The following is a 12597-nucleotide window of genomic DNA, read 5'->3' on the forward strand; positions in this document are numbered from 1 at the left end:
GCGGCTGGGCCCGTGAGCCATGACCGCTGAGCCTGCGCGTCCGGATCCTGTGCTCCGCAACGGGAGAGGCCACAGCAGTGAGAGGCCCGCGTACCGTAAAAAAAAAAAAAAAAATTTACATCTCCAGAAAAATGGCCAGAATCCTGCAATGAACACGTAGACAGAAGTTACCTGCCAGATCCTCTGTCTCTCTCTGCTAACCATTTAAGAGTAAGCAGTAGCCACGTGTAATTGTGCAGTTAATCAGTTGCCATCATTTAAGCATTAGGAGGCCTCACTTCATCTTTTCTTTCCAGCTCTTACTGAAATGTCAGAAAACCCGGCCAGGTTTCCCACGTGAGCTGTCTGCCCCAGTGGGGGAGGCAGGGCAGGAAGCCCCACTTTGCCACACTCCGCACTGATCCCTTTTGCCTAGCACCCGCCTGCCTTCCCAGTCCCGGCACCATAGCAGGCCTGGGCCCGCCCCCATTGCCCTGTTGACCCCGATCTACCCCAAGGGCCTCAGGGCCTCGGGCCATCTCGGGAGGCTCCTTGGTCAGGCCTGCCCGGGGGCCCGACCCGTCTTCCACCTGGAACATCAGCCCTGGACTCAGCCTTCCCGGGTCTGAGTCCTGGCTCCACCACCTCCCCCCAGAGAGCTGCAGCAGCCCACTGCTCTCGCTCGATGGATCCTGGCTCCTCACGGGGGTGAGAGAGAAAATTAGACATTTCCCGGGAAGCACCCAGCACACACTCAGTGCAGTGAGAGCCTGGCGCCTGACCCAACGGCCCAGTGACAGGGGCCGCTCAGAGGATCATTGTCTCCTTAAGCTGGAAGAGCCGCAGTTGCGACAGAGGCTGTATTTAGAAACGGCTCAAGTGCCTGACAATAAAGGGCCGTGGGGCGGGGTGGGGGGGGGGTTGCTGCCAGGGCCTTGTCCTCTGCTACTGACGTCATGGTGTCCACTCAGCGGATGACCACACACTGGGCGGAGGGCGGGTCCTTGGCACGTGCTGGCACCGACCAGGCTGCAGGACCTATGGCTCAGTGACAGGCTTCATTTTGGGTTTATATGCTAACTTTGGGGTTCAAATGGGAAGAAAGAATATACATTTGTATTTACTTGGGTTTATGTGTGGAAAACTGGAAAAATTCATGACAGGTGAGAATGCTTCCCTCTGTGAGGCAGGAGAAGATGGGAAAGGGAGGTTGAGTGTCCCCTGGGGCTTGTGCATATTTTGTTTTAGTTTTGGAAACATGTGAATATATTACATAATCAAAAATTAAATATAAGAATATTCTTAAAGAATGATTCTGTGGTTTCCTATATATTAACAAAGGAACTTGCTCACAGTATACTGTTAAATGGGAAAAAAGACTCTACAAAACAGTGAATATGAGTCCACCTGTGCTGGAGGAAACACCCTACCAGGGCACTTGCTCCATACAAGGAAGGAAGGAATGACGTCGCAGGAGGACACGCCACGCCAGCCGTGGACCTCGGAGGGGCTCGGTCTCCTGGATATTTTCCTGATTATTCGGAAGATTGTAAGTCAGGCCTCTCGTGCATCCACTCAGGCAGGAAGGACAGGAGAGGCTCTGTCCCAGGGTGGAGGCGGGGAGGGGGCCGCTGGGCGGGACGGTGAGCTCCCCGGGGAGGACGTGGGGCTGGTGAACAGCACGGGGTCGGGGGTCATAAAAGTGCTTTACAACTGGGTTGTGATGGCAGCTGCATGGGGTACACATTTGTCAAAACTATAAAAAGGGGTAATTTTTGCTATATGTAAGCACTACCTAACATGTTTTTTAATAAAAGAAAAAAACACAGAAACAAACACCACAGCCACGATGGGTACGCTGGGCTTCATTTTATAATTCTCTCTACTTACATATGTGTTTGAAATTTTCCAATATTAAAAAACAAACAAAGAAAAATCCTAAGATCCCTGGTCTGTTCAGAACCCTCCCACGGCCCCTCCTGGCTCAGAATAAAAGCTGAAGACGCCACATGGCCTCAGCTCTTTAAATCCACCCCAGGGTCTTTGCACTGGCTGTTCTCTCTGCCTGGACCAGGCTCCCTCACCTCCTTCAAGTCTTTCATTAAAAAAGCCCGGTGTGTAGAGGTCTGTCCTCGATACCCCCTCTGAAACCTCTCCAAAGGCACCTCCTCCCCTCCCCCCAACTGAGTCTCCCTGGGCCCTTGTCTCAGTGAGATGGACCACGGATTTATTTCCTTCTTGGTGCCTCTCCCTCCCCTAGAGTGTCAGCTCCTGAAGGGCAAGGAGTTTGGTCTGTTTGTTCACTGGGTGCCCCTAGAATAGTGACTGGCACATAGTAGGTGCTCAATAAATATTTGCTAAATGAATTAATGGCTGACTGAATAAATGATACCCTATATACAATACATGGGACCCGGTCTCCGTGTGGCCCCACCAAGGCTTGGCCATTGGGGCTTTCATGACCCAGGGCCCATCTCCCCAGGACTGCTGGGACCCAGCTTTGCTTTCTAACTTTGGGGGTGGGGGCGGTCACAGGTTCATTCAGGAGCTCCTCCCCAAGGCTCCTCCATGACCAGCATGCTTTGGTATTGAAAGATAGAGGCAAGTCCTTTCAACTCTGTAAAGACTGATTGCTTGCTTTATTCTTTGATTGATCCACTGCCTGTTCCACAAAGGATTTCTGCAAGGTTTAAAGACCGCAACAAGATAATACACATTTAAAACTAGGACAGAAAGAAGGGAATCAAAAACAGGGAGGATCCTGGGCTCTTATGGTGGACCTGGTGTGCCCTCGGCCCTGCCAGGAATCTCCCCTGGACCCAGGAGGGCTGAGGAGCTTCGATGGAATTTCCAGAGACTTCTTCTGGCTTCCCCACACCACTCAAGTATTTTTGGAGACAAAGAAATCACCTGAGACACACACAAGGTTACGTCTTGCTCAGGATTGCAGCCAGCCCTGACTCAGCTCAAGTCAAGACCCCCTCTGACCCCAGGATCCTTTTCTATCTCCTTGTATGTTATGACTCACTCCTCAGCCTTGTTTTGTTTCCAAACTCTGTGACACAACACACACTTATTTTTTTTTAAATCTGCTAGGATAGGATATTCTCAATAAATATATCTGACAAAGGACTAATAACCAGACAATAAAAAGAACTCCAAAACAAACAAACAAACAAACAAACTTAAACAGGCACTTCACAAAAGTAGATATCCAAAAGGTCAAGGAGTGGATGAAAAAGGTTCAACGTAATGGGTCATCAGGTGAATGCAAACTTAAGCCGGTGAGCGACGACTTCACACTCATCAGACCGCTAGAACTAAAGGGACTGACAGCACCAAACGTAACTCTCAAAATTGTTGGCACGAGTGTAAAAATGGTACAACCACTTTGGAAAAAGGCCTGGCAGGTCCTCATAAAACTCAAGGTACACTGACTACAAGACACAGCCACCTGCAAGGAGCACCATGTTCAAGAATGTCCACAGTACGTTTATTCATAAGTCAAAATCCAAAAACAACCCAAATGCCCATCAACAGCAGGCAGATAAATTGTGGAATATGTACACAATGGAATACTATTCAGTGACGAAAAAGATACAACCACAAGGATTAACCTCACACATAAAATGTTGAAAAAAAGAAACTGGACACTGAAAGTGCATACTGTATGATGCTGCTTACATGAAGTTCTAGGACAAGCAAATTAGTCAAGGGGTGGGGCACTGGCTGGAAGGGGGAAACACAAGGGTCAGGTATCTGGTATTGGGCAGTGGTCACGTGGGAGTGACATCATGCTTACACCTTCATTAACGAACGAGTAAGACCTGCAGTCACCTGACTCGGTGGGCTGCTTCTGATCTGAGCAAAGCTGGGGGTGGGGAGGGGCTGTCCAGTCCCCTTTCAAAAAAGTAGTCTGGTCCTCACACCCCCAGTCCTGTGTGTCCTCAAGCAAGTCCCTGGACCTCTTGGGACTCACTCAGTCCTCCCCCCCGCCCCGCCTTGAGTGGCTCCAGGGGTCTCCAAGGCGCTTCCCGCGCTGCTGCCTCTGGGGTAGAGGTGGCATTTCACCGGATCCAAAGCAAGCAAGGTGACCTCGCAGGTCTCCCCGGGCCCCTGTCCTCCCAGTGACAAGGGGTTAAGCGCACCTACTTCCCAGGCCTCGCTGGGGTTTTGCCGAGCGCAGGCACAAAGCAAACGCTTAATAAGTGGTGGCTGCGAGGAACTTCCCTGCTGGCGCAGTGGTTAAGAATCTGCCTGCCAATGCATGGGACACGGGTTCCAAGCCCTGGTCCGGGAAGATCCCACATGCCGCGGAGCAACTAAGCCCGTGCACTACAACTACTGAGCCTGTGCGCCACAACTACTGAAGCCCGCGTGCCTAGAGCCCATGCTCCGCAGCAAGAGAAGCCACCGCAATGAGAAACCCGCGCACCCTAAAAGTAGCCCCCGCTCGCCACAACTAGAGAAAGCCCGCAGGCAGCAACGAAGACCCAACACAGCCAAAACTAAATAAATTAAAAAAAAGAAACAACAACTGGTGGCTGCGAGGGGACGGTGAGAATTGCCCTACAGGTCGTCACGTGTCTTTTTTTTTTTTTTTTTTTTTTTTGTTCGGTGCGCGGCCCTCTCACTGATGCGGCCTCTCCTGTTGCGGAGCACAGGCTCCGAACGCACAGGCTCAGCGGCCATGGCTCACGGGCCCAGCCGCTCCGCGGCATGTGGGATCTTCCCGGACCGCCCCTGCAGCGGCAGGCGGACTCTCAACCACTGCGCCACCGGGGAAGCCCTGTTACGTGCCTTTGTGAAGGGGTCCGTAGGGGCCCCAGAGTCTCCTGCCAGCTGAGGCCAGAGGCCCAAGGGCCCAGGCGCGAAGCTGTGAGCAGCGCGGCGCCTTTAAGAGCCAAACGGAATGCACCAAAACAGAGCGGCCGCGCGCTTATTGGCCGCGCGCCGCACGTGACCGCACAGCTGATTTCCTGCCCCCCCTTTTTGTTGCTGCCGCTGCCGAGTGTCAGTTTCTGCGCCGCCGCCTGCGGTCGGCCCACGGTGCGGGTCCGCGCGCCTCTCGCGGAGCCCGCCGCGCGCCCGCAGCCCGGGTCCCAGCGCCCATGGCGCACTCGCCGGCCGCCGTGCCGCCGGGCGCGCCGGAGCAGGGCTGCCCCATCCGCGTGGAGCACGACCGTAGGCGCCGCCAGTTCACCGTCCGGCTCAACGGTAACGCGGGGCCCGGCCCGCCCCCGCCTTTTGTCTGCGCGCCGCGGGGCTGGGGGCGCACTCGCGGGCCGGGTGGAGGCGGGCTACCGGGAGAGTCGAGCCCGCGCCGGGCGCCCGGGGTGGAGAGGGCCCCGGGGAGGCGGAGGCAGGCGCCGGGCAGCTCCGATCCCGCCTCGGCCCCGGGGAACCCGCACCTGCTCGGCCTGGCTGTTTTCCGGGCTGCTGCCGAGGTCCTGGGGACCGTGGTGAGCCCCCACCTCCCCTTTCCCCGGTGTTCAATGGCTTCTGGCTGCCCCTGGGAACCTTAGATTTTCTGCACCAAGGGGATTGGAAGAATCCTCTGAGCCGACCCGGGGCTGCCAGACAGAGGGACTTCTGCCTGGGAGGGGCGGGGGGTGTCGAGGGATGGTGTCGCCATCAGACCCCAGAGGCTCTGGGACTTTGGCTAAGTTGCCTCATCTCTGTGCGCGCCAGTTTCTCCGTCTCTACAGTGGGGTTAACACCAGCGCATAACTCCTGGCTGGTGGTAAGGACCAGATGCCCCAGTAAGAGTAAGGTTCAGAACAGCGCCTGCGTCAGGTAGTAAATGTTGGTGAACATTGTCTGGGTATTATTATTATTATTATTGTTATTGTTATTATTTTGGCCAAGAGGTGCAACACGCGGGATCTTAGTTCCCCCACCAGGGATTGAACGCGTGCCCCCTGCAGTGGAAGCCCTGGAAGTGCAGAGTCTTAACCACTGGACCGCCAGGGAAGTCCCTGGGCATTACTTTTTAAACCAGAAGCAACGTCAAGTCCTCATTTCCTGTAGAGAAAGGTTCCAGCACTTACTAGCCCACACTCCCTCGGCCTAAGAGGTCCGGGGATGGAAAGTGGAATTATGAAATGGAGGAGTGAACTTTCATCCCTGCGTCCCACCCCTTCTGCCTTAATAACTTTTTCTTCCCTCCCAGCTGGGCCCCCTGTGGCAGTGTCCAAGCTGGAAGGGCCCTTACGGGCCACTGTGCCCATTTCTGAGGAGGGAAGGGGAAGGCTTCCTGAGGTGGGGGGGATGCGCAGAGCCCGGATGGGGTCCTACCTGGGCCCACTCCTCCCACCTGCACTTGGACAGCCGGGAGGGGCTGGGGCCTGGAGCGCGGACCTTCCTCAGAAGCCCCCTTTGGGCTGTGCTGTGCATTGACCTGGGCCCAGCACATCCCTGTCACAACATCCTTGAGACCTGGGCGTCACCAGCGCAGCTCAGGGGAGTAAGCTAAGGCGGGCGCAGGGGAGGAGTGCAGGCCGGAACTCAAACACGCGTCTTTGCACCTGGAGGCACATACTTCCACCGCCATGCTGCCTGCAGTGGCCCGGCTGGCTGGCTGGCGGTGACTCTCCGGGCCCTGCTGCTCTCGTTGGACAAGGCCCCATGGCTTTTCAAATCCTGCTTTTGAAGCTCCAGAGAGGCCTTAGATTCCCTTGGTGGGGGGGGGCTCAGGAGGCCCTAGACACTCAGAGAAAGAAGAAAAAGGGAATGTTTGGGGTTTTCCTTCTTTCTTTCCCTAGTGATTACAGCCAAAGGACACCCCTCTAGACTTGGCTGTGATCAGAGCTGGACGTGATCAGCCATCTTTCTAAACTTGCCCCTCTGTTACCTACTGCTCAGATGGCTAACTGTAAAGTGGACCGGGATCCCCAGCCACGCCTGGGAGCAGCTCCTCGCCCGCCTACGAGGCGGGGGCTGTGCAGCCAGGCCGGACCTGGTCTGGGTGTATATGGGGGGCGGGGAGTCATCTGTGCCCAAGCCCCCACCCCGCCCCAGCTGGGGAGGGGAACGGCCTGCCGTGGTGTCTCCTGACCTGCAGGCAGTTCCCGGAGGCCAGCTCACTGCACTTGTGAGAGATGTGGGCACTGAGGCCGAGAGGCAGAGCGGCCCTGGGGCTCCAGGTGCAGGTGTGTACCGGCCATCCCCGGCACAGCTGGGCTGATGAGCCTCCTGCAGGCTCCAGGTCTGGGGAGGGAAGAGGTTTGAGCAGCTGTGCGCATTCAGTCCTCAGGAGGCCCCACGCACGCGGAGTCACTTTATCCTCAGGCTTGTTGGTGGGGGGTGGCGGCGTTGTCCGAACTGCTCTGCCCATTTTACAGAGGAGGAAGCTGAGGCAGGGAAAGTGACTGACGTGCCCAGGGGCTTGCACCTTGGAGGTAGAACTAGGATTCATTCCACAGGTGCTTGTTGAACACCTACTGTGTGTTGCGAAACGTTGTTGTAGGTGCTGGGGGCTCCTGGGACCGACCGTCTGGGGAGCAGTGGACGATAAAGTGTAGAGCGTCCTAGAGAGCAAGGCTGGTGAGAAATAATGTCGGGTGTCAGGAAAGGGCTCTTCTTTGTTTGTTTATTTTGGCTGCGCTACGCGTCATGTGGGATCTTATTTCCCCCACCAGGGATCGAACCCGTGGCCCCTGCATTGGAAGCGCAGAGTCTTAACCATTGGACCACCAGGGAGGTCCCAAGGGCTGTTGTTTAGAGTCAGGTGTCTGGGAGGGCCGCCCTGGGAAGGAGTCAAGGAAGGGAGCTACGGTGGGAACGGCACTCCACGTGGAAGGGGCAGCAAGTGCAAAGGCCCTAGGATGCCTGGTGTGTATTGGGAGCAGCAGGGACGGGAGGACGGAGAGGCCGCATAGCAGAGGACGTCAAGAGGTCTTGGGGGCAGGTGGTGCGGGGCCGTGGAAGGCATTGTGAGGACTTGGCCTTGACTCCGGGTGAGGTGGGTGCCTGGGAGGGTCCTGAGCAGAGGGCGGGTGGGATGTCCTGGGCTCCCTCTGGCTGTTCTGGGGCAAGACAGGAGCAAGGATGGCTACTGCTCTGGAGCAGGCGGTGTGAGAGGAGGGGAGAAACCCCAGCTCCTGGATGGTTGCTGAAAGAAGCGTGGATGGGTCTTGCTGATGTGGGCTGTGAGAGAACTCAGGTGCCCAGGCTTGTCTGGTCCCCAGATCCAGGGTCTGAAAAGCTAGCTTGTATCACCATTTCATCAGTGGGGAAAACGCAAAGCCAGAACTGAGCTCCCACCCCTGGGCGGCCCCACCCTTGGCCTTTGCTTTCCCCTCTCAGCCAGTGCTGAGTGTCCCACTTGCTCCAAGAAGCGTCATTTGGGGGTCCTGGAACCCAGCGCCTTCCACATCCTCCCCAGCCCCCACTTTGCAGATGGGAAGACTGAGGCCCTGGGGTCAGCAGGGCTGAAAGCGCAGCAGAGGCCTCCTACATTCAGATCCCAGTTCCCGGGGAAGGAGGCCCCTGCTCGAGCCACGTTGTGCCCCCAGGGCACCCTCATGCCCTTCGCGTCCTGAGATGCATGCTAGAGCGGGTCCCTGGGCAGGGTGCCTGGGGGGGGATGGGACCAGCTGGGCCTGTGGGTGGGCTTCCTGGGCGGCCCCCAGGGTCTGCCCTCTCACGCTTCCCAGCTCTGAGGCACCAGCACGTGGCCCTTGCCCACAGCAGGCTCTGCAGGTGGAGATGCCCAGAGAAGCCAGGCGGTGCCACCCACCCTGGGCTCCCTCGCCTACTTGTCCTTGGCCAGCTACGTCCCAGAGGGCGCAGAGGGCCTGGGTTCTGGCTTTGCCTCTGCCTCAGCCTCATCGTCTGTATAACAGGCGTTTTGATCTGCAGGGCCTGCTCTCGGCAGTGGTGCAGGCAGGGCGGAGATGGAGGGAGGGTCTCCTTGTCTGCCAGGTTGCTTTAACCTTTCTCAAAACCAGTCACAGCCCATGATCCCCACGTGACTCTCAGGAGGGAGGTAGCGGCTGTCCCAGACCTGGTGATGTCTGAGGTCTCCTGGCAGAGCTGGGACTGGAAGCCAGGGCCCTGGCTGGCTCCATGGCCCCCAGATGGCAAGTACTGGCCCAGCCTGGAGAAGGGCCTGGGGTCCAGCCAGGCTGCCATGCACGGAGGCTGTGGGATCCATGGACCCAGATGCCGGGGATGGGGTGGCCGTGGTGCTCAGGGGGGCAGGTCAGGGGGAGGCGCCAGGCAGAGGGAGCACCCGACCGAGGCTGGGTGGACGTGAGGGGCCACGAGGAGGCCCCTGAGCAGAGGATGGACAGGATGCGACTCGGCTTCCACGGGGGGCGCAGGGGCCAGTGGAGGTATGAAGTGGCCAGATTCCGGGCATGTTTTGAAAGCTGTGCCCACGGGCCTGCCGGAGGTCAGAGCAGAGGCTGAGAGACGTATGAGAAGCGCCTCGGGGGGTGGCCGTCTCCAGGCAGCGTGGGGCAGTTGGCACTGGGCAGCCTCTGCGGTCACTGAGGCCCAGGTGTTGCAGGCTGTCCGCTGGCGTCTGCCTCCTCCGCAGCTCAGGGAGGTGTGGGGCGGGGAGAGGGGTCAGCGTCGCGCCCTGTCCCTCACACGCAGCCACGTCTGCCCCGTGGCCCGAAGCCCCTCTGCTCCTCTCAGCCGCAAGACGCTGGGTCCCCAGACAGCTCCACACATGCCGAGCTGCGCGATAGCCTCTCAGAGCCTCGGTTTCCCTGTTTGTCGATGGGGCTGTGAGAACCCTGCCCATCTTGTAAGGTTCTCGTGAGGATTGGTGTGTGCAGGGGCTGAGTGCGCCCCACCAGTGTGAGCTGCAGCTGTCCTGTCCCGGTGTCCCCAAGCGGGCTCCGGGGAGGTACTGGGCGTACAGCAGCCACTAGCCGGCCTCCAGCTCCTGCTGCGTGTCTGGCACAGAGAACAGCAGGAGTTTGTGGGGCAGGTATTTCTTGGGCATCTGCTCCGGGCTGGGCACTGGGGGTGTGGTGGTGACCGAGCCCCTGGGACCACCAGGAGCTGGCGGGGTGGGAGGGGCAGAGAATCCCCCAGGCCATCCTGGGATCTGGTCCATCTGTGGCCCAACTTGTCACTCAGGAATGCTGAGGGAGGCGATGGGTGAGCGAGTGAGCAGGGACCGTTAGAAGGCTGACAAGGGCTCCAGGCTCCGCCCCCTCTCTGCAGGGGGCCTCGGTGCAGAAGCGGAGGTCTGCGCAGTGCCTGTGAAGCCTCCACGTGGCCTGCTGCCCTGCGTAAACATTCTGCCTCAGGGCCTTTGCGCTGGCTGTGCCCTCTGCCCACCCCTCCCCTGCTCTTCCCTCAGACGTCTGCTGCTCCCCAGTTACCCCTCAGCTCAGAGATTTCCTCCTGGGAGGTCTCCTCTGACTAGCCTGGCTAAATGCCTGTCTCCCCTGGCCCAGATTATTTTTTCCTTCATACACTTGAAACTTCCTGAAATAGTAACCCATGGAGTTGTCCTCAGCTCCTGAAACAGTGTCTGGGGCTCAGTGAACTTTTGTCAAGGGGAACAGGTGGACAGATGGGTGATGGGATGCCTGGGCAGGTAGATGGGCAGGCAAATGGGGGCCGGATGGGTGGGTAGGTGTGTGGTTGGATGGACCGACAGATAGGCGGATGAGGAACTGAAGACTTTGATTGGAGGAACTCCAGTTAAATGTTTTTCCAGCAGGAAACGAGGGTAGACCAGAGTGCCAGGCCTGAGAGGGCATGAAGGCCAGTTTGCTCTGCCTCCTGTGCCTGGCGTGGCTTTCCTGTGTGCCCCTCCTTCTGCCCTTCCCCAGGTCCGGTGGGAGGTCCTGCTCTCTTGTCTCTTCAGGCTCTGGTTTAGTTGGCGACTTGCTGAGCTCTGCTCTTCATCCAGTGCTGGGCCTGGGGCTCCCAGACCCTCGGGCAAGTGCTCTGGTGGGGATGCAGAGAGCTGGGCTTTGGGGGGCGCCGGGGGCCCTGGGATGCTGGCTGGAGGGTAGCAGGAAAGGCCCACGCGGGGCTCGGTATGTTCGGGCGCTGTTCTAAGCATTTTACGGAAATTGCCTCATTTAACCTTCCACACACTCTAATGAGGAATGTTCTGTTACATCCATACTTTATGGACGCGGAACTGAGGCGCAGAGAGGCTATTCCAGACCCAGCTCCCCAGCCGGGCTCCAAACGCCTGCGCCTCCAAGGCCCGGGCCTCCGTGCCGGCTCGGGCCTCACCCGCCAACCACCCTCCCCACAGGGTGTCACGACCGGGCTGTCCTGCTCTACGAGTACGTGGGCAAGCGGATTGTGGACCTGCAGCACACGGAGGTCCCCGACGCCTACCGCGGGCGTGGCATCGCCAAGCACCTGGCCAAGGTAGGGGCGTGGGGGCTGCCCCCCACTCACAGGAGACCACGCCCCGGGGGCCGGGCCCCGCCCTCCTCCAGCGGCTGCGGCCGCCTCGCCCCCTTCCCCTCCTCTCGGGGCCAGGCCCCGCCCTCCTCCAGCGGCTGCGGCCGCCTCGCCCCCTTCCCCTCTTCTGGGGGCTGGGCCTCCGGGCCCCCACCACCACACGCACACACCTGCCTGGTGCCGGGAGCTCACTGCCGGGACCCCGTGTCTGGCACGTAGTAGGTGCTCCGTGAACCCTTGCTGAACAGGTGGACAGACATTGGAGTGACTTGGCTCGCCCCTGCATCCCCAGCCGCTAGGAGAGCAGCTTGGGCTTCAAGGGGCTTTGACCTGGAGCAGAGCTCGGCCTTGCGTTCCCCTGACGGCTGATGGGGCCCAGCCCCTCCCCCTGCTGCCCCGTTGCTCCCTCCGCCCCCTCCCCCCTGGCCCCGGGCGGAGGACAGGTGTCTTTCCGTAGCAGCTCGAGCTGTTCTGTGGGCCCACCCCGTTACAAGCGAGGAACCCAGAGTTGCTACCTGGGTAACAGGAGAAGGGATCTGCCAGGGTTGAGGGCGCTTATCTGCAAAATGGGAGAAGAGCCTGGAATCCTGTCACTAGAGGCTCTCGGGTTGAAACCCGGGGTCAGGTGTGGGCCGCTGGGGGGTGGCCGGAGGGTCAGACGGCCGACCAGGAGCCCAGGCGCGCCTAGTCAGCCCTCGGCCTTTGTCATCAGACCCTCCAGCTACACCCAGACTGTGCGGTACTGTTTCAGCAGACGTTTATTGTGCACCAGTGTGTGCAGGGCACTGGGGCAGGGAGGTGCACCAGACCCACCAGGACGACAACTGCACGCTGACACCCCCACCCCCGGCTGCTGCTCTTGGGATCCCTGTGAAAACTGAGTGACCTCTGCCAGAGGCGGAGGGGGCCCCGGGCGCCCTAACCCAGCCCATAGGGGCGGCTCCTAGAGGAGTGTCCAGTGAAGAGTTAGCGGAGATGAGGAGTTTGGTGGCGCCCCGGCTCGCTGTGGCGACGGGCGGGCGGGGCTCTCCCGGGGCGGGTCCGACCCTGGCCCCTCCCTTCCCTGCCTTGTTCCTCCGGCAGTTCACCAGAGCTTCCTGCCCCGGCTTCCCGACTGTAACGGGGGTGGTGGCAGCACCCCTGGCTCCATCGCAGACCCGAGGGAAAGCCCGGGGCCTGAGGGGCTGGGCCTCTGAGCCGAGGTGCCGCTGGGGGCCCTGACCGCTC

The 12597-nt window shown here is 59.1% G+C and overlaps 1 protein-coding gene across 1 annotated transcript in view; it reads left to right on the plus strand.

The window, feature by feature from the left end:
* Window positions 1–5090: 5090 nt before the first annotated feature.
* Window positions 5091–12597, plus strand: part of NATD1 (N-acetyltransferase domain containing 1) — an 8023-nt gene continuing 516 nt past the window's right edge. Inside the window, exons 1-2 of the mRNA XM_007448361.1 lie at window positions 5091–5196; window positions 11216–11334. Coding sequence (XP_007448423.1) covers window positions 5091–5196; window positions 11216–11334 — 225 coding nt within the window. The remainder of the gene's footprint in view (window positions 5197–11215; window positions 11335–12597) is intronic.

The sequence above is a fragment of the Lipotes vexillifer genome, unplaced genomic scaffold (genome assembly GCF_000442215.2).
Source record: "Lipotes vexillifer unplaced genomic scaffold, Lipotes_vexillifer_v1.1 scaffold533, whole genome shotgun sequence".
In the NCBI taxonomy this organism is placed as follows: domain Eukaryota; kingdom Metazoa; phylum Chordata; class Mammalia; order Artiodactyla; family Lipotidae; genus Lipotes; species Lipotes vexillifer.